The following is a 20,138-nucleotide window of genomic DNA, read 5'->3' as shown; positions in this document are numbered from 1 at the left end:
GCTGGTTCAACCCATCTTACAACTACCATAGAAAGGAGCCTAGTTTAATTTGAGTACAGTCTCCCCTTTCCCCTGGGTAAAGAGATTGGTGGTAGAGCAGTAAATCTACAGAAGTATTCCCAGCACCTGCATTCTGTGGAGGTTCTGTCAGTAATATCTTGGCACTTTTGTTTTTTATAACAATTTCATGAGTGGGATCATATCTCCGCTTCTTGTCACTCACTCCTTGAGCAGATAACGATGACCCCGATAGTGCAGTGGATGACCGGGACAGCGACTACCGCAGCGAAAACAGTAACAGTAACCCACGGCCGTTCATCTCTACCTCCCAGCCCAACGCCTCTGTCCACCAGTATCCCATGAGGAGTCAGCAGGCAAGCTCTCGGGACTCCTACACGGATTCCATGCAGAGCTACGACATGGACTACTCCGACCAGCGGCCCATCAGGTACAGAAGCCTCCTGGGAGTGGGTGAACACACAACTACAACGCTCTATAGATCCACCCTCTGAAAGCTATCAAGTGTCATAGGCCAAGTTTGACCATCTGAGTACCAAGCACTGGGATATTGGATCTACTTTTGTGCCTTATATTGAGATAAATAGGTCCCCAGTAACCAGAATGCGTTTGGGTGAGGGTGAAAAAAACAGGAGTGCACTATAATGTCACTCTTAAGGCTGAGTCACTTGACAACTTGGTTTTTGGGAGGGTCAATGCAAGAAATCATGATTCAGCTAAATTTAATAACTTGAATCTTTTGACAAAAAGGCCTGTTAGTTATCATACTTCATACTGATATCAGTAGATTATTTGAAGAAAATCAGCCTCGGTACGTATTCACCTAACCACAAAGGATCATGTTCAGAAGGCATGCATTTACACACAGCTCATATACATGATTGTGCTCAGCAAACATATTGTTAGCCTGCATATTTGCACCTTCAGTCGTGGATCTGAGCCATAAAAGGTTGTGCTCAGCAGACATATTGTGGTTCACAACTGTGTCGGCTCACCGAACCTGTTGGCGGCCATAAGTGATTGCGTTCAGTACACATAGAGTGGGCTACGCATGGTTGTACTCCGCACACATACTGTTGGTCACTATGGACGTGTCGGCAGTGATACTGATAGCCACACTTAGAAGTTCTCTGCATACATACTGTTGGGTAGAATGGCTTGCACTTAGTGGACATACTGCTTGGCACCACTTACTACACTTTCTCAGTTCTAATGAGCTTGATCAAGGCAGAGAGACGCATTATAACAAACACCACCAGACTTGAGGTATTTGCCACGGATATTGCCGGCCTGGGCAGACTCACTGGCATGAATAGATATTTGAAAGATGGACAGCTTCCTTCTGTCTCTAAAGGCAGCTTTCAGTAGATGATCGATTTGAGACACATTTGCTCAACAGTGTTGACTACAGTGTACAGCTGCTCTGTTGTTTCATGTCTATTTTGCATGGAAAATTGCAGACATTGCCATTTAAGAAAAGAATATGTGAAACTGTTAAAACAGCCCCAAACTTGATGGATCTGAAGGGGCAACTTGACAAATCTGATTGAGGGCAATGACGTGTGGCACAGTACAGTGTGAAGTAGGAGATAGGATTTCTTAGGTGGCAGACACAGATATCCTAGGAAAGAGACTCTGGCTTCCTTTATTGGAGCAGATAGAGGAGGGAGACCTGGGCTTTAAAAGAGGAAAGATGAAGATCTGGACTCTTAGAGAGGGAACAAGGGGGGTAGGAGCTGCCTCTTAGGAGGGTGGATGGAGAGGAGACCATCGCATCCTAGAATAGGAACCTGAGAGGCAAGCAGCAGATCAGCATTCTCTGGGATGTAAACAGTAAATGAGGACTTTGTCTTTCTGGAGCAAGCAGAGTAAAGTGGTAGATGAGCAATCTCTCTGAGGCATGCAGTAAATGAAAGCCTCCTCTTAGACAGTGAGTGAAGGAGCACTCTCAGAGATGGGCAATAAATGAACATTCTGCATCTAAGCAGGCTGTGGATAAACATCTGAAACATGTTCCGTAGGTGAGCACACTTCCTTAAAGGCAGACATTTGTTAAACAGTCCAAGGGAGCAGGCAGTGCAGAGCAATACATTTTATGGCACCTTGAAAAAAGTGGAGGCCGGATAGTTCAGGTAGTGTGTAAAGGTTAAATACCGTTTGTGTTAATGTACCTATTTGCCAATGACAGTGCTTATTGAGTTGAATTGTGCTTAGAGAGGTGAGCTGTGTGTGAGTACTTCTAAGGAAGCAGTTTGTAGGTGAATGTTGGGAGGAGGCAATGTGGATGGGAGAATGACCCATCTATATTGGCAACCCTCCACGTCACTATGGATTTTTAAATGGATTGATGCTTAACATGTTAATTTTGACAGCCTCTGCTTACATGGACACTGTTTTTCTTTATTTCCATTGCACGTCTTCTTCTGCTGGTGTCCCACCCACATCTGCCCTTGGCAGACGCATCAATAGCATAGACTCTACCACGCATGGCCGCAGCGATCTGGAGTCTGCCTCAGGGTCGAGCAGGCTGACCAGTCGCCAGCATTCGCTCGAGAGCAGACCGTCTCTAGACCTATCTGATAGGTGGGTCTCTACCTTGTGGCTAGACATTGTGAGTGACGCCCAGTGCTGTGGTTGCCCTTACAGCCCGGGTTAGACCGATACCGGGGGAGGGGGGGGGACCAACCCAGAGTAGCAGGGCACACAACCATCATTGCATTGGGCCACATTGAGAGGGTGGTCACTGTAACCTGTTGATGCTGACATCATCGGACCATTCTGCAGTGAAGATTCTCCATTTACCCCGAAATACAGCCCCTCACATCTATCATCGTACCTTTGTCCCAATTCTTTCCTTCCCTTCTGGTTTTAGACTAGTCTAACCTGCTTCAGGCGTTCTGTTGGAAACTGGCTGTAGGTAAAAGGATGAGCCAGTAGATGGGTGGTATTTTGGGTAACCAAAACTTACTTTTGAATCTGTAATCGCGTATGAAGAAAGAAATTTAGAAAAATGATGGTTAAATGTTTTACGATTTCTGAAAGAAAACCTACCTTCATATGGCCTGTCATGATATGTCTAAACCTAATCTGGTGGATTTTCTCCTATTAGAAAATAGGCCAATTTATTGTGGGAATTAAGGTGTAAATTCACCTTAATTGTTTTTCTCTGTTGCAACAATATTTATGTAAGCAGAGCGATTCCTACCTCTGTTGTATTTAGGTGTGCAACAATTTTCTGATTCCATTAAGATCTTTCGGTGCATTGTTAAATTTATGAACAGTGATCAGTTCCCAATGCATACAATGTTCATTTTCCTTCTCAGTTCATGAAATGGTCTATTCTTCAAATGGTGCAATTGAGCATGTGCAGTTTTTTGTTATCCTAGCCTGAATTTTTCTCATGGATTAATTTAGCTTTCCTTCTAGACAATATTAAAGAGTCAATTTCTTGGTGTTCCCTTCCAAATTCCTAGCTCTGTACCCAGTATCTTGGGACTTACTTGGCACCTTCGAACTTCTTCCATCAAGCCCAGCAGATTGTTTTCCATTGGCGAAGTAGCCAAGGGACCCCATTGTATTCTACCCAACTTTGTACTTTATAATATTGCACTGTCTGCCAGAGTGGAGCTTGGGAGCCTACCTGCGAAAGTCACTCTTTTATATCTCTTTGATGACAATATTTCTGCCTCCCAGTGGGGTGGATGGATTATTCTCCTGAGATTTTCAGTATAGGTGTCCAGGAAAACCACTCCTTGTAGTTTTGAGGAGTGAATCCTTGCAGGTAACTGCCTTTGAGATGGCCTGTCTTCGTTCAATCTGAACCCTCCAGATTGTGGCAATCTAATCCCATTAGATTATAACTTGATCCTAAATTTTACAAGGTGATGATGCCAGAGAGCACATTCTCTGTGCACACAGAACACTCTGGTAAATCCTAGAGTGGTCATCTGGGCTCCCACCTGATTCTTCATATGGTAGCTTACAGTTGTTATACGCCGTAAACGAAGAGAGAGTGTATTAAGAGACTTCTTGGAGGACTACACAAGGCATACAAATCATATTTTAAGTAGTTTTTATTTTAAACAATACAAATGAAAAAGGGGACTACTAGAAGCTGGGAACACAAACTCACAGGATTTTAATAGGAATACTGAAAGATATTCCACGCAATAGTTTCAATGGTAAGGGACCTTTCGGAGAGGGTAGAGACAGGAAAGTAGAGCCTTCTCTTGTTGTTTGAGACCAGTGGTTGATGACCTCTTGCAAGATGTTTATGAGAGTATTGACTGCTGTTTTCTGGAACTTTTCCTCTGTTGGTCTGCTTCTCTTTGGAGACTCCCCAGTCTCCTGGCAAACCTCGCTAGCTCTTGGCACAATCGTCCATTGCACCGTAATTGACTTAGATTGTCATCTGTGTAAACCTTTGGTCAATGTGATAGACCTCTCAACCTTGGTTTCCGGGGCAAGCATCACGTACACACATATTATGTGGAGATACCCCTCTGTTTTGAAGTGTTCAGCTTCTTTCTTGGATGATCCCCATCCTCATTGATAAAATGAAAGCCTACCAGCAGGGACCTCCTTCGGTCTACTCCTTCTCACATGGGGGTTTCCCATCTTACCTGAAGTCTCCCCATCGCACCCACATGTTGTCAATCTGTGTGGTGTCAATAGAGGGTCCACCCAAAGGCGTAACACCAGAATAACTGCAAAAATATGAAACATTAAGAGATGAAAGAGAAAGGAAAGTGGCACTACAGGTCAGCAGGTGCATGCGATCAGACACGGGTAACTTTACATACCACCAAATACCAAAAGTAGCCCTACCCTACTGTTCTGTGGTTGCCCGGTTGTTTAATGCAAGGCAGAGATGTGCAGATGCTGAGTTGCCACATAGCTAATTTAGTTATTGCATTTGAATATTTGAGAGAAGGCCTGTTCAATGTTTTTGATTAAGTGGATCTGCCAGCGGTTATTTAGGGGTGCCAGGAATGTCTTCAAACTTTCCATGGTTGTGCTGGCACCAGTCTGAACACCTGTGTGCCCACATCTTAGATTATAACCTAGATTGATTCTGCTGAAATAATTGGTGTACATGCACAGATGCACACACAAACATGCATACAAACCTATACGCAGGCGCACATACCCACAGACATGTATGTGCACACACATCCAGACACAATGATTTACAACCACAGGGACACACACAAACACACATTGACATCCACATGCTCTCTCGCGTACTCACGCTTCTTCACAGAGAAAGTGGCATCAGCGGACATTCACATTTCTCCCAGTCACCCTCCCTCGGATACAAACCCTGACATGTCTTCAAATGTCTCTCTCTCTCACACACAGACGCACTCTCAGCCTGTGAGTGTAAAAAGCTGTATCTCATTTACTTACCTTCCTCGTTAAAGACATCTAATTTTCAATCTGCAGATCATTAAAGCATAGGCATATCAAAACCAAAGTTATATGCTGCTTACCTTCAGAGAGATATTCTGTGCAGCATCAGAAAGTCGGTGCTGGTGGTTTGACATTTGGGATTCGGGTATGGTATCGGTCTTTCCCAGGGCTGGACGCTGTTCTTGTATGTATGCATGTTTCCCTGCGTCTGTGTCTCCTGCCGGGACACATAAATGTTTCTGTCCCCAAACCAGAACCTTGTGCCTGGTGCCCCGGTGTGGTGGGGCCGTTTTGGAACGACGACCAGCAAAGAAAGAACAACTCACCTTGAATCTTTCATTTCTCTTGGCTGCATGGCAATGCTCTATCAGTGTGGGCTTTGGTGTTTAAAGTACTCCGGTGAAGGTGTTTGTTGGTGTTGCAGTTGATGTTAGTCACTCCAGGTATGGGCATCTTAACATACTTGGCCACAGTGAATCAGGGTCAACATAAGTTTCTCTGTAGTTCTTCTAATCGTAGCCAATCATCTTTAGTCATTGGCAAATAGTTGCCATGCCCAATAACTTATGCCATGTAAGTTTGAGATTAGTTCAAGCAATCTGGAGTGAAATTACACAGATTCAGCAGACTTATCCCCTTTCCACTGGCAGTCAGAGTGGGTGGGAAAAGAACTTGTCGGTAAGGATTCTTTGAGTGAATCCTGCATGCTGCCGTACCCTTTGGAAATGACCCAATGCACTACAGAATGATGCACTAATATGCAAGTGTGTTGCAACCACTTGATTTATAGGTAAAGCATAGAAAGCCATTGTATCTATTTAAGCAGTTCCCTAATGTCAGAAAAAAGCAGAGGGTGGAAGAGGATACCAGAAAAGGGAAAGACTGAAGTTCTCACTGACCATTATTGCAGGATACGGAACAACTAATGTCTTGGGGAGATTAGAGAAGGACAGACAATTGAGACAAAGAAAATGATGGCTAGGTGTCTAAGAGACATACAGGAAAGGACATCTTTATGAGTTTCCACCAAACGTCTTGCAAAAAAACTATAAAAGAACGGGGAGTTTCTGAAGCCTCTATGAAGTTGTGTGCTGCCTTAATGTTGTTTTCCTTGAGTACTCAGTGCCTATCAGTCCTTCTTTCACCTCTATTCCCTGCATTACTGCTATATAGTACCCCATCTCAATGTCTCCTTTACTATCATTGTTCAACTGATCCACTCCCTCCTATGGTGCAAGTCTTTGCACACTCAAGTGTTCTTGTTTAGTGGCTGAGATTTCAGCAAGTCATTGGTTCAATTTGGTCTTCTAAATGTTCATACATATTATATGGCCTGAGCACTAACAGAACAAATGTAATTTGGAATGTTTTGGGTTAAAAAATCTTATCTGAAAGAAATATTGTGAAGTGTCTGTTCAGAACTTCTTTCAATTCTGGTGGCCAGTCAAGACTGCCCTCTCCAATGCGTCACACCTACACCCATTGTACAAGATAATAGTTCCTGGATCCCAGCCTCTCTTACATTCTTTAACCTAGTCTACGTTTCCCCCCATTTCTCCTGTCTTCTCCTCAGAATCCCTCTTGTCTTAGATTTTTCTCAGTTCTTCTCCTATTCCACACTTCTGGTCTTTTCTTCATATCCAGATTCTGGCATTTCTCCCTCTGCCATTCACAACAACCACTTCCTAATATGGGGACCTCAAATCTACCCTCTCTGAAACTCCCTAGCTTGTTAGGATCAGATTTTTGTTTCAACCCTTCTGATATCTTTTAACCTTCCCTATTTCTTCTTTAGCTCTTTACTCTTGTGCTTCACTCTCGTCCTTCCCCTGATTCCACCTTTATAGCCTTTCTACCCCTTCTCTCCTCAGTCTCTAGTTTATCCATTGTTTTTGTCTTTTGATAGAATGGTGTATTACATTCATCAGGGGACTCTTAGTCCATCTTATCAGATGTTTACAGCTACTACGCTTGTGTTAAGTAAGACACATGCGAGGAACCCTACATTCACAATGGGGCTAGTTTCCTCTTCCAGATCAGCCAAGTACATTGGGACCTTCCTCCTCTGACTATGCTTCTCCTTTCCATTACCACTATTGGGGAAAAATCCATTCAAAATGGTCCTGAGTCAAGCAGAGGTGAAGTTGCATACTTACCTGACTTGGAGGTTCATGAGTGCAACATAACAGTTGGCCGGTTCTGAGACAGATGCAGGAAAACCAGCTGATGATCTGGAAGCACAGTAGAGAGGGATTAAGCAGTTCAGTTTCAGATGTGCAGCGTAATGTTAAGTGGGTTGAAACCGTGCATAAGAGGAGATGTACAGGGCTTGAAGAAAATCAAGCAGACATGGCGGGCAGAGTGGAAGGAAGGTTTTTGGGAGTTTATGGAAATGCATTTAGAAGAGTGGGAAGAATTCGATGTAACTTTACTGACAGTGTAAGCATAATTGTAATTGATTAAAGGAAAATGCAGATGATTGAAGATGGAGTCAATGCCGTTATGGGTCTCAAGAGTCTTGCCAGACATAGTTGACAGCATTTATTGTGGGTTGGGACACAAGTGTACAAATTAATGTGGATTTGCAGGAATTATGTGCCGGTTTGGATATGATGTTATCAGGTGCTGAATATGTATATGCCTGAGAACTGATGAGAAATTGTAAAGAAATGACTTTGGCTGAACTTGAAAGTGTGGGAAAAGGTGACAGTGCTTATGTCAAGTGGAAACTGCAGAGAGGGCCGAACATGAGATGAGGAAAGTTGCTGGGAAGTATTGGTGGGGAGTTAGGAAAATGTGATGGTTTAGATTGGAACCCACAAGATGAACTGAGAAATGGTGTGACATATGAGTTGTTGAGATATGGCAGAGGTTGATGGAAGATGATGGGTGGTACTGCATATATGATGATGACAGATGCACCGTAGAACAAGAGGTGGCAAGCTGAACTACGGCGCAGCAGCACTTAAACGATGCTTGGATAAGTGCTAACTTGGGTGATAGTGTTTCTGAAAGCATTTCGGTCAAGATTGCTGGTTTAGGGCATATGGGATGATGTTTTGCAGGTGTAGGAATTAAGACAGGCTTTCAGGAAAAGAGGTCTAGATTTTAAGTGAGCGGAAAAATGATGACTCGTAGGATCAGAGATTCAGACAAGCTTGTGAACATGTTGTGGGATATGTCATACCAGGTTTGAGAAACAGAAGAGGTAGCAGAGAGCTTGGGGTCAGAAGTATGGTAAATGAAGTTGACAATTAGTGGCATGTGGTTTAATCAATCAATCAATCAATCAAGTGGGTTGTAAAGCACAACTTCTCACCCATAAGGGTCTCTGTGGGGGGAGAGACTGCTGATCTGTGGCATGCACAGTAGTTCACTCGAATAGCCAGGTCTTGAGGTCCTTCCTGAATTGGGGCAGTGACTGTGATTGCCTTAGTTGGAGAGGCAGGGTGTTCCAGATCTTTGTTGTGAGGAAGGAGAAGGATCTTCCCCCGGCGGTGGTCTTGTGGATACGTGGCATGGCAGTCAGGGCCAGTTGGGTGGAGCAGAGGTCTCTGGTGGGTGCTTGGAATGCGAGGCGGTGGTTGAGGTACGCAGGTCCCGCGTCATGTAGGGCTTTGTAGGCGTGTGTGAGGAGCTTGAAGGTGATTCTTTTGTTGACTGAGAGCCAGTGGAGGTCTCTCAGTGGCTGCTCATGTGGCTGCGGCGGGGGATGTTGAGGATGAGCGGGCGGAGGCGTTCTGGATGCTTGAGGAGTTTCTGGGTGATGCTGGCGTAGGGTGCATTGCTGTAGTCGAGTCTGCTGCTGATGAGTGCATAGGTGATCATCTTTCTGGACTCTGGGGATCCACTTAAAAATCTTTCAGAACAAACATAGCATGTGGAAGCAGGATGATGAGACTGCATTGATCTGGTGTTTCATGGTGAGCGAGGCGTCCAGATGATGCGGAGATTTCGTGGGTGGTCTGTGGGGGGATCCAAGATCTGGGGCCCACCTGGAGTCATCCCAGGCAGGGGGGGTGAAGCCCCGGGATGAGGACTTTGGTCTTCTCTGAGTTTAGCTTAAGGCAGCTGTCCTTCATCCCAGTGGTGACAGCCTTCATCCCATCGTGAAAGTTGTTCTTGGCGACTGTGGGTTTGTTTGTGAGGGAGAGGATCAGCTGGGTGTCCGTGTAGGCGACAATGTAGAGTCCGTGGTTCCAGATGATGGCTGCAAACAGGGCCATTTCTTTGTTGAAGAGAGTGGGGCTCACGGAGGACCCCTGACTCTCTGTGTTGTCTTCCGGTGCGGAAGGAGCGGATCCATTCCAGGGCTTTTCTGTGGATTCCGGCGTCATGTAGTCTGATGCATAGGGTGCAGTGGGATGTGGTGTTGAAGGAATCCAAGGGGTCGAGGAGGATGAGGGCTGCAGTTTTGCCTGGGTCGAGAAGGGTGCAGCCGTCGGCTGTGGTGGCGAAGAGGGTGGTCTCTGTACTGTGATTGCTTTGGAAGCCGGATTGGGTAAGGTCCAGAATGTGTATCGCTTCAATGAACTCGTAAAGTTGGGTGTTGATGGCCTTCTCGATGACCTTGGCTGGAAAAGGGGAGCAGAGAGATGGGTCTGAAGTTCTTGAGGTCCTTCGGGTCGGCAGAGGGTTTCTTTAGCAAGGGGTTGATCTCTGCATGTTTCCAGTCTCCGGGAATGTGGCAGAGTTGATGGTGGGGTCCGGTGTCGTTTGGTGCGAGTGGGGTGAGAGGGTCTTGGGTATCGAGGCTGTTGAAGCTGTCATAGATCTCCTTAATCTTGTGGTGGAAGAAGGCGCTGAGGTTGTTGCAGAGGTCTTGGGAGGGTGGGATGTCTGCTATCCTGTGCTGAATTTGACGAATTCTTTGACCACAGCGAAGAGATATTTGCTATTGTATGCATTGGTGTTGATCCTTTCTTGTAGGGCCACTTTCTTTGTTGTTCCAATGAGGTGGTGATGTGTGGTGACAGTGGTTTTGAAGGCGAGCTGTCTTCCGGGGTCTTGCTGCTCCTCCATCCCTTTTTAAGCTGTCTACAGGTGCTTCTGGACTCATGAAGGGCGGGAGAGAACCAGCGGGCTTTTTTTGAGTGTGGTTTGCCTGGCGCTTTCTTGAGGGGAGCCAGTGTGTCGGCGCAGTTGGATATCCATTGGTGGAGGTTAGCAGCGGTGATCAGTCCAAGACAGCCCAGAGGTGTGGCTGAAGGAGACGTTATCACTGGCGGAGAAGACTGGGGCAAGCATATGTCCTGCTGAATGGGTTGGAAAGTTGACCTGTTGTCTGAATCCGACAATGGCGAGGGTTTCCAGCAGGGACAATGTGTTCTTGTCGTTGGCATTGTTTAGTTGAAAGTTGAGGTCACAGAGGAGGATGTAGTCTGAGGAGGCGAAAGCGTTGGGTGCGATGAAGTCGATGAAGGAGTCTCTAAAGGGTGGATGGGGTCCAGGGGGGTCTGTGGATGAGGGTGATGCTCGGGTTCATCTGAACATGGAAAAGGAGGTGCTCCAGGTTGTTTGTGTGGTCATCTGATAAGGTGGCTAGGCGTAGGGTGCTTTTGTGTACGATGACGATGCCTCCACTTGGTTTGTTGAAGCGGTTCTTGTGAAGGATCTTGTAGCTGTCCAGGATGGCAGTAGTGATGTCTGGGCCAGAAGCAGAGTTTCTGTAAGAAAGGCGATGTCAGAGTGGACAGAGTCGAGTAGGGCCCAGATCTCCATTGCACGTTTGTGGAGGGAGTATGTGCTGAGCAGGATACAGCTGAGGTAGTCTGGTCCGATATTTGTCGGTCGTGAGGTGGGTGGGGCTGGTGTGTGGTGGCAGGCGATGGTGCAGCTGCAGTTTCGGCATGATAAAGGGCCCTGGGTATCATTCAGCGATCCCAGGCGGCAGACGGTGTGGTGTCTGGTGTTGAAGTTGTGGAGGGTGCTGGCTTCGTAGCGGTGGATGGTCCGAGGACCAGGGTCTGTGGTGCTGGGAGCGGCCCAGGCACCTTCAGTACACCTGCGGCACCCCTGCTGTGTGCCCCCGCTGCAGTGGCCATTGAGTAGCGTAAAGGGGAGGGCTGGACAGCAAGGAGGTGGAAAAAGCGGGAGAGCTGCGCTGGAGGGAGGAGGGGCAGGGCTGCGCGAGACGAGCAGTGATGGGGACACAGTGAGAAAAAGACATAAAAGTGATGGGAGGTAAAAGTGGAAAGAAGCAGAGTGAAAGAAAGATACAAAATATCTGAAAATGCAGAAGGTGATAGAAAGGCAGAAAATACAAAAGGAGGTAAAAAAAAAGAGATCGGGAGAGGAGGCAGAAAGCAGAGAGACAGAACAGTTAATGGCGGCAGTCTCAGCCAGTGCGCCCCAGCCGCTTGTGTCAGCAGCCACTCGCCGGCAGTCTCTGTCATTCAGCCCTGCAATGGATAGCAGCAGGGGGCCACAACAGCCTAGCAGGGACCCCAAGGAGACAGTCTCTGGGTACAAATTGGACCCTGCAGAGGGCAGCAGGAGGGGGCCACATCATCCTACCAGGCCCCAAGATGACAGTCAAGGGAGGCATGAGTGCACTTAAGGGGCGCCAAGGCCCCGTGGCGAGAAGCGATGGCTGGCTGTGGTGACCCCGCCCCCAAGAAGGCACTGCGACCGAGGCTGGCTCCATGCGCCGAGTCCCGGCTCGTAGTGCTGCAAGGGTGGGGCACGGCTGTTACACCACACCCCTGGGCACCCCTGGGGGAGGCACCCCTAGCAGGCGGTAGTCACTGGGACTGGTGCCTGCAATGGCAGCACCCTCGTAGCCCCCAGAGAACTTGGCGGGAGCAGCGGTCAGGCATGAGCCCCACCATGCAGTCATTCAGCTATGCTGCCCGGCTCAATCAAGGCCGTGCGGCAGCAGGAGTAGTGCAGAAGAGAGGTAAGAAAAGAAGGGGGTTAGGAAGCCCCGGGAGGTCCGGGAGGTCCGGATGAATGATGGAGTAGGTCCTTCGGCCAGCGGAGCCTCAATAGAGTGAGGCCATCTTGCGGCCATTCGTGCTCATGCGCAGTGAAAACATCTGCATTGTGCAGAAGACTGTTGTCATGGTGGTTGACTTGGAGGACTAGCAGGTTACTTGGCTGGCAGGCCAAGTTGAGATAAGTCAGGTGTAGGTGACTGTACGGCAGGAAGGGTTTCAGCTGATCTGGGCAGAGATTGCAAGGAACTGGGCTGATTGTGCTTAGATGGTGAATTGTTGAGAGATGGTGTGTATATGTGGCTGATCTGTAGCAGACTGTCAGAAAAACTGGCCTGTCTGGTTCAGGTGGGCTTAGGAGAGATGGGTGGTGTTGAGATAGTTTCATTTGATATGTGGGACTGTGGAAAAAGGTGTATAGATACTTTTACATATTGATGACTCACCTTAGATAAACCATATCACATAATGGCCTTTATAGGTGATTGGAGAAAGTGACTGGTTGGGTGGCTGAAGCTTAGGTGGAGTGGAACTTCGAAGGAGCATTCCAAGGTCCACCATTGGCCTGGATGATAAAACCATAAAATGTAGTTGCTCCCTTGTGCTGGCAAGTGAAGTGTCCGCATCTGGGGTTGTCTTGAGGGAGTCATGTCTGCTTTCTCAGTCCAGAACAGCAATGGCTGTGTTTGATAAATTCCCCTATTGGACCTTGGGTGAAGAGCGGTCAGATGGGTTGACAGGGAACCGCAGATGGATGCAGTAATCTGTAAACATCTGGAAAGGTAGGTCATCTTTTAGCAAACTTTGGTCTCATGGCTTCTTGTGACATCAACTCCATGTATCCTCAAGTGTATGCACTGACGGTGATAAATCATTAGTAAATAAACACCCTCTTTTCCTGCTATGTGGTTAACAATGTTGTGTTTTGTTGTGAAATGATGTGATGCAATGTGACACTCCCTATGCACTTCTAGTCCCCAAACTGCAGGGTCTCTCCTCAATAAGGCTTGCTTTAATGTGTTCTCTTTTTTTTGTTTGTTTTTTGTTTCATTGTTCAATCTGCTGAAGCCCAACGGGAAGCAGCCGCTACGCCTCATCAGCTGAACTGAGTCAAGGCAGTTCTCAATTAAGTGACGAGTTTGACCCGGATGGAGAAAGCCTGCAGGGTTCTGATTTTGATGAGCGCGACCGGGACTCTTATCATTCCTGCCACAGTTCGGTCAGTTATCGAAAGGATTCTCCAGAATGGGACCCAGATGACGATGCGTACAGTGAGGAATATGACGAGGACTACCCCAAGGTTGAAGCAGACCTTGTGGAAGACCAGATCTACGAACCAGAGCAGGTGGAGCAGGATAAAGTCTGCGTGCCAGAGGACCTAGGCTACCTCCCAGTTGAAAGCACGGAGCAACATGTAATGGAGGATTTCCCGGTCAAGGAAAAGACTCCAGAATCCCTGATCCCACCCCAACCAATAATCCCCATTCCACCCCTGATCCAAACGCCGCCCCTGATCCAAACGCCGCCCCTGATCCAAACGCAGCCCCTGATCCAAACGCAGCCCCTGATCCAAACGCAGCCCCTGATCCAAACGCAGCCCCTCATAACAACCCACCCTGTGATACCAATCCAACCTCAAATCCAGACCCAACCAGCTGCACCGCTTCTGAAAACCAGTGAAAGGTAAGTTGTGTTACACCCTTTGTCAGAGCTGTCCAACATTAGTCCACGGCCTGCCGGATTTTCAGGTTATCCAACTGAGATCAATTTGCATACAGTGACTCTAAATGGGAGTGGGTCAGTCCTGGTGGAAGGATTTTTTTCAACCAGTGGGCAAAATTTCAGTTTGCTATTTGAGTGCATCCCAGATCTCTGCCAAAAATGCTAATTCTCTGTCTGTTGTAACTTGGTGCCCAGTTGTATCTCTCTTGGAAGCTCCATAAGGCTGTCGCCTACAGTAGTCTTAATCTATTGCTAGCAATGTCAGTGGGTATTCTGAAAATGTGGCATGGCTCTGGCCCTAGTGGACTAACAGGGTACAACCCTGTCATGTGGAAATATCATTAATTGTGTTGATGATGGAACAAGGTGGGAATGTGTTGACATCTATTGTGACTGCTGGTGGAGAGGAGAGCAGGCAGTGACTTACACTTGATGCAGAACAATGGATTCAACTAAAATTCCAGCCTGCATGACAGTCACAGGGGTAAGAATGAATGCCATGTGTCTATTGTTATTATTATGTGATCATTTTGGGGAAATCTGCTATGTCTTCCTGCCTCACCAAACACGAGATAAAATGGATGCCTTAATAGCCAGGAAGTTGAAAAGAGGATGGTGTGTAGCTGGGTGATTCCCCAGTGGTCAAAATTTTTTCTAAACCATTTATTTGGAAAATTTGCAATAAACTACAGTTAACAAAGAATACCAAATAAAATAAAACAAGGAAAGAGCAAAAACAAATGAGCAAAGTGAAGATTAAAATAAATGAACTGCCAGTAAACAAATGCAAAAAGTAATGAAAGTGATGTTTTGCATAAAGTTACTGGGCAAAGAAGCCACACTAGGCCTTTAGTTAGAGCCTGATGCTGCTACTGCTCAGTCATGACAGCCTTTGAGTAACCTCCTGACCATGGTTGAATCTGGTCTGCAGGATCCGTGAGCAAGTCCAGGAAGTAATTCCAGAGTGTCTCTACGGTGTCGCTATCTGAGATCTCTTGCCTGTGTGCATGGGCGCAATATACTTCCATGTGATGTTCACCACTGCAAGTGTTTAGTCTATTCTGGTCAGTACAGGGGCAAAACAAGCTTGCACTAATCCAAGGGCAGTGCTTAATTTGAGCTGGTGGTTGCAGGTGGACTAAAAGATACAAACAAATGATGGATGGAATGCTTGAGTTAATCTCAGCCACTGGTAATTATTCGGGCCCACATCCCAGTCCATTGTTATTTTAGACACCATGCCACCTCCGTCTTGCCCCTGCTCCGATAGGAACAGTCCAGCCCGAACTGTCAGACCAGGTCCTACCTGACCCAGATGTCGTCAGAGTGAGTAATGTGCGTATACACAGCCGCTCTCTTTATCCGAAGAGGGATATATCTGCCTAGCTCATTGTCCCCACAGTGAAAAATGCACTCACCCTATATATATATATATATATATATTCTAGAGTTCTAAGAAGGTGCATGTGTTTTTATCTGCTTTCCAGCAAGCAAGAGGTTCCCCCATGGTGGGGATCTGAGCAGGCACATGTGCTGCTAGTAAGATTTAAATGGTCCATCCAATGAATGATGTCACAGTAGGTCTCAGAACCCCCAGCTGACGTCATCAAAGGCACAAACATTCTGGAATGTTGACTGGGTTGATTGCCGGACATGCGCAACTGGATAAAGGAGCTGTTTTTTCCCCCCTACATGTCTCTTCTAGAGTTCAGAGCCGCATTTCAACACAGTCGATTCTAGTGCTCATTCGCACATTCATGAAAGAGCTAGTAAGTACATATCTGCCCAGCTTTAAGCAGCATTTCTGGATTATAGCTTACAGGCGCACATCTTCTCTACACATGTAATCAAGCACATGGGTGCTTAACTCTATTTCTGCTCTAAGGACCTGGCACATGCATAATCTGTGCTACCCCATTTGATGTCTTCCGGCTGCTCTTCACTGTGCCTAATTTGATCCATCAGTTGCAGGAGGAAGCCACCGGCAATCATTTCTGGGGAGCGGCATATATTTTCCCTCATCAGACTTTGGACCCAGAAAAAGACAGCGAGAAAAACACAAAAAGGAGGAAGAGAAATACAGAAAAAATGACAAGGGAGAATGCAGGAATGACAAGTAACCTGCAAGAGAGAGATAAAAGAGAAGGTACTTTCTGGTGATGAATTAAAGTGGCTTGAATGGATTAGGCTACTCAGACCTTCGTGTTTGGCACCTCGACCTTCAATGGCGTGGCCCTGGGCTTCTGAGGGAAACATTGGGCCCTGGAACGTATTCCTTTAGAACTTAAGCATTGCCCCCGGGCCATACATTTTAGTGGTTAATATACTCTTCTTCGTAGCAGGTATAGAAAACTATTCCATAGATTAGCAATCAAAATGTGCGTTCTTTTGTGGTGATGACTGGATTTAATAAAAAGGGGGTTACGTGTTCATCTGCGAGGGGCATATCCATTTGCAAATACTTTGCATGCTTTACACTTTCAGGATGAGCTGGTGGAGAAGAAATTTGGAAGCCTGCTAAGAGTCTTATTCATTCCCAGTCCCAAGAGCTTTCCCACCAGAGTGCCTGCCTCTCTTGGAGTTCCTCAAATGATGACCTTATAATTGATTAGTTGAAATGTGAGCAGGTTAAACATGCTGCCCACCTAATGTAGATTCCCAGAACATTGTAGACCTATACACTGAGCAGTGACCAACGTTCATCAAACCACTAGAGCTTCAAGTCATTTCACGGTCAAGAGATCGATTAAAAAATCCCAAAAGCAGGAAATCCCATGTGTGGCCATTTGTAGGGGTGGATGAGCGCCTCCACTAAGAGATGTGACTTCTCTCCATAAAACAAATCAAATGCATGTTTGTATCAAACATCAGCAACAATGCTAATGTAACGCTCACCACAAAGTGAATTGTCACTTACCCTCTTATGGTAACCGATAAAACTCGTGGATACTCATTTTATTGAACGTGAAAGGGATCAGTCCAACTGGAGGGCTTCAGATATTAAAGTTGTGCAAAGACCTCCAGCCATTCTACTGGTTATCCTTGTTTCCTGCAGGTAACATCTACTTATTTGGTACTCTGAGTACCAATGCAATGTAGACCCGCTGAAGTGACCTCCCACCTCCTTAGATAGAACACCATGATATCCTATAAGGAACTGGCATTCCAAGACATTTACTGCAGTTACAGGCCATTATATGTTTTGTTAACAAACTTTATTGCAAGTTCAAAGCTGCAGCAGGTCAATAAACAGTGATTAGCAACAGAGGCGAGCAACCAGCTTCTAAAGTGGGAAAAGGCAGACCTCGTACAGGTAAGAGCCATTGGGTGGGGGGGGGGACTCGACAAACGACAAGGGAAAATTATTTATTTCCCTCGTCTTCTGTCGAATCCCGCCCACCGCCCTACCCCTCTTACCTGCAAACCAATGCTTTTGGCTAGGCAATAACACTCAGTTAGCCATTGGTAACACCAGTAATGTTCCTGAATCACCTATAACGTGATCTAGTCACCTGGAGTGTTAATTATGTGCAACAGTGTGCTGATTTTAAATTTGGGTTACCCAATAAGATGCAGGAAGTACATTTTTATGTCCACACTTGCTGAATATTTTAATATTCAATCTGTCAAACAGTTTCACAGTAAGTAATGATCACACAAAAGTCTCATCAAAATGTTAATAAAAGGTTGCATAAAAAAAGATACTTTTCAGATATTTAAATATAAATCTTGATTACTTTGTACACAGCCTTTCCCAGAGTGTACTTTGAAATCTGTTTACTAAAATGTACACACTCAAACACTTTTTCTCTCAAATTTCATATAATGATAATACATTATCTAAACAATAACATGGGTGTATCAAGGGCATTATGTACTAGGGGAACTGATAAACCCCCCAACTTGTGAAAATTATTTCGAAAACAGAAATACATTTCGGCCATTAGGGGAGGGGAGGTGGTGCAAGAACTAAATTAGAGGAGACACATGGAAGGTCAGGAAGTTGTTTGCCATCTGTATTCCCAAAACAATGTATGTAATTCACCTGCCATGAGATCTAAAATCGACTTCTCCAGCGTGGGTAATTTTGCAATTTAGGCCCTAATTACAAGTGTCCTTTTAAGTTAGGCAATGTACAGCAACTCATGTAAATCCGAGTTTTGCAGCAAATCCTGCTAGCTTCTAATTTTCCAATGTAAATTACAGCAGGTCAAACCTGCCAGAATTTCCCAGGGAAAAAAGGTCTGGTAAAAACTGGGACATGTGGATTTTGGTGTAGTAAGCATCAGAATCTGCTTAGTATGCCCCATTTGTTTTAGTCAAAACTCGTGAAAGGTAATCATTATTGCACCCAATGAATTCCAAACACTTCAATGTCAGATTGTATCTTGTGCGATAATTATTGTATCCAATAGGCCACACTTGTAATAAGGGCGAAAATGTTACTATTTAACTTCCTGAAAAGGAAGTAGTCTTTTGGAAATTTGACATTTAAAGAAGGAATTCTGTTTCCCCAAGTGTGCTGAAGTCTGCTTTGAGAAGGAGTATCTAACTTAGATCCCTAAGGGCCAGGTTCGGTGCAGATTTTCTGCATACGTTTTGGGCGTGTAAATGAATTCCATGTAGATTAATGACATGCAAATGTATCTTGTGTGAATATCCTGGAAATCTGTTACGAACCCAGACATCCCGGGCAGACAGTGAAGATGCCGGGGTTGCATTATTTTGAGGTAAAAATGTATTACGAAATAGTATTTACCATGTATTAGGATTACCAACCTACAGCTGATCATGTTATTCGCATATATCACATCTTTTGAAGATTCCAAAATCTCCTGACTGTTATTTTCGTACTGAAAGCTACTGGTCTGCATAATGCTTGCGTAGACTGGATACTGTGCCACTGGTGTCCATATAAAAATAGGCCCCTACAAATACTAAGCATGGAGCAATAGAATTAAGAGTAATTTGGTCTCTATTTTAAAAGTGAAACAGATAACTTAAGATGTTGATTTGTGGTAGCGCATAATGGTAATCGATTATATGTGATTTGACTTAGAACAGGCACACTACCGCTACTATGGTTTCTAGTCTGAACTCTCAGATATATTTTATAACTATTACGAAGAATTTGTTTTAAAAAAGTTACACAGAACTGAAATATTAAATAGATTTATCTCTAGGTGGACTTAACGTTAGGGATGGAGTGCAAAACATGTACAGTAGTTTACAGTTGTCATTTGCACATAACACAATGCTAGAGGAAAGGTAATTTCCGAAGACTTAAAAAGTCAAGAAAGCATCCTGATTAAAAACCAATACAGTCACATAGACCTCTGCCCATCACCACAATCTTGAATTTAATTCAGTGCAAAGAGGAAGGTGCGGTGGGTCTGACAAACAGTTGATACTTGCATCTATTTATACTGCCCGTCCCTCAAGGGTGCGAGAGTCCTAATGTTGATGTCAACCACCGAACACCCCAAGTGATCCTTGAAAAGAGTTTATAAGCGATAGGATGAAAAGCGGTGATGAAAGATATGAGAGACTCACATTAAAACTTTTAATGTTGTACACTTGCAGTAGTAATTTCATATAAGATCAATGAGCTTTTTAATGAAGGGGGACTTTTTGATGAAAAGATTGAACTTGAAATAAAATACTATTAGGATGATGTCTTTAGAGAGCAAAGGGATTCTCAAAATATTGACTTTAAGTCCACAGAATCTCAGAGTAAATAGTTTTCACCCAGGTAAATACTATAAATACCGCTTACTGAGAAATTATAGCCTTCTGCCGAGGGTTATGCCGGTTGTTAAAGGGCCTGAACCCAAGTTATAGGCCGGAGCTGCAGGCCAGGGCCTAAAAAGAGGGTGAGGGCCTTCAACAACCATTATAGCCCGAGAATGAAGGGCTAAAAGACTATTAGAATATTCCACCCACTGAGGGTAAATGTTTTAATTGGAGAAAGGAGGGTCATGAAGACAGACATTGGAATGTTGGTGCAGAAGACTTATACCAGTCATTATAAGCCTGGAGCTACTCCATTCT

General features: G+C 45.3%; 1 protein-coding gene across 1 annotated transcript in view; it reads left to right on the top strand.

Moving 5' to 3' along the window:
* Window positions 1–20,138, top strand: part of UNC13A (unc-13 homolog A) — a 173,247-nt gene that overhangs the window by 24,087 nt on the left and 129,022 nt on the right. Inside the window, exons 8-9 of the mRNA XM_078671634.1 lie at window positions 235–448; window positions 13,434–14,048. Of these exons, the coding sequence (XP_078527760.1) occupies window positions 235–448; window positions 13,434–14,048 (829 nt within the window). The remainder of the gene's footprint in view (window positions 1–234; window positions 449–13,433; window positions 14,049–20,138) is intronic.

The sequence above is a fragment of the Lissotriton helveticus genome, chromosome 12 (assembly GCF_964261635.1).
Source record: "Lissotriton helveticus chromosome 12, aLisHel1.1, whole genome shotgun sequence".
Classification (NCBI taxonomy): domain Eukaryota; kingdom Metazoa; phylum Chordata; class Amphibia; order Caudata; family Salamandridae; genus Lissotriton; species Lissotriton helveticus.
Note: the sequence above shows the minus strand (reverse complement) of the source record. Positions and strands in the feature narration are given on the sequence as shown.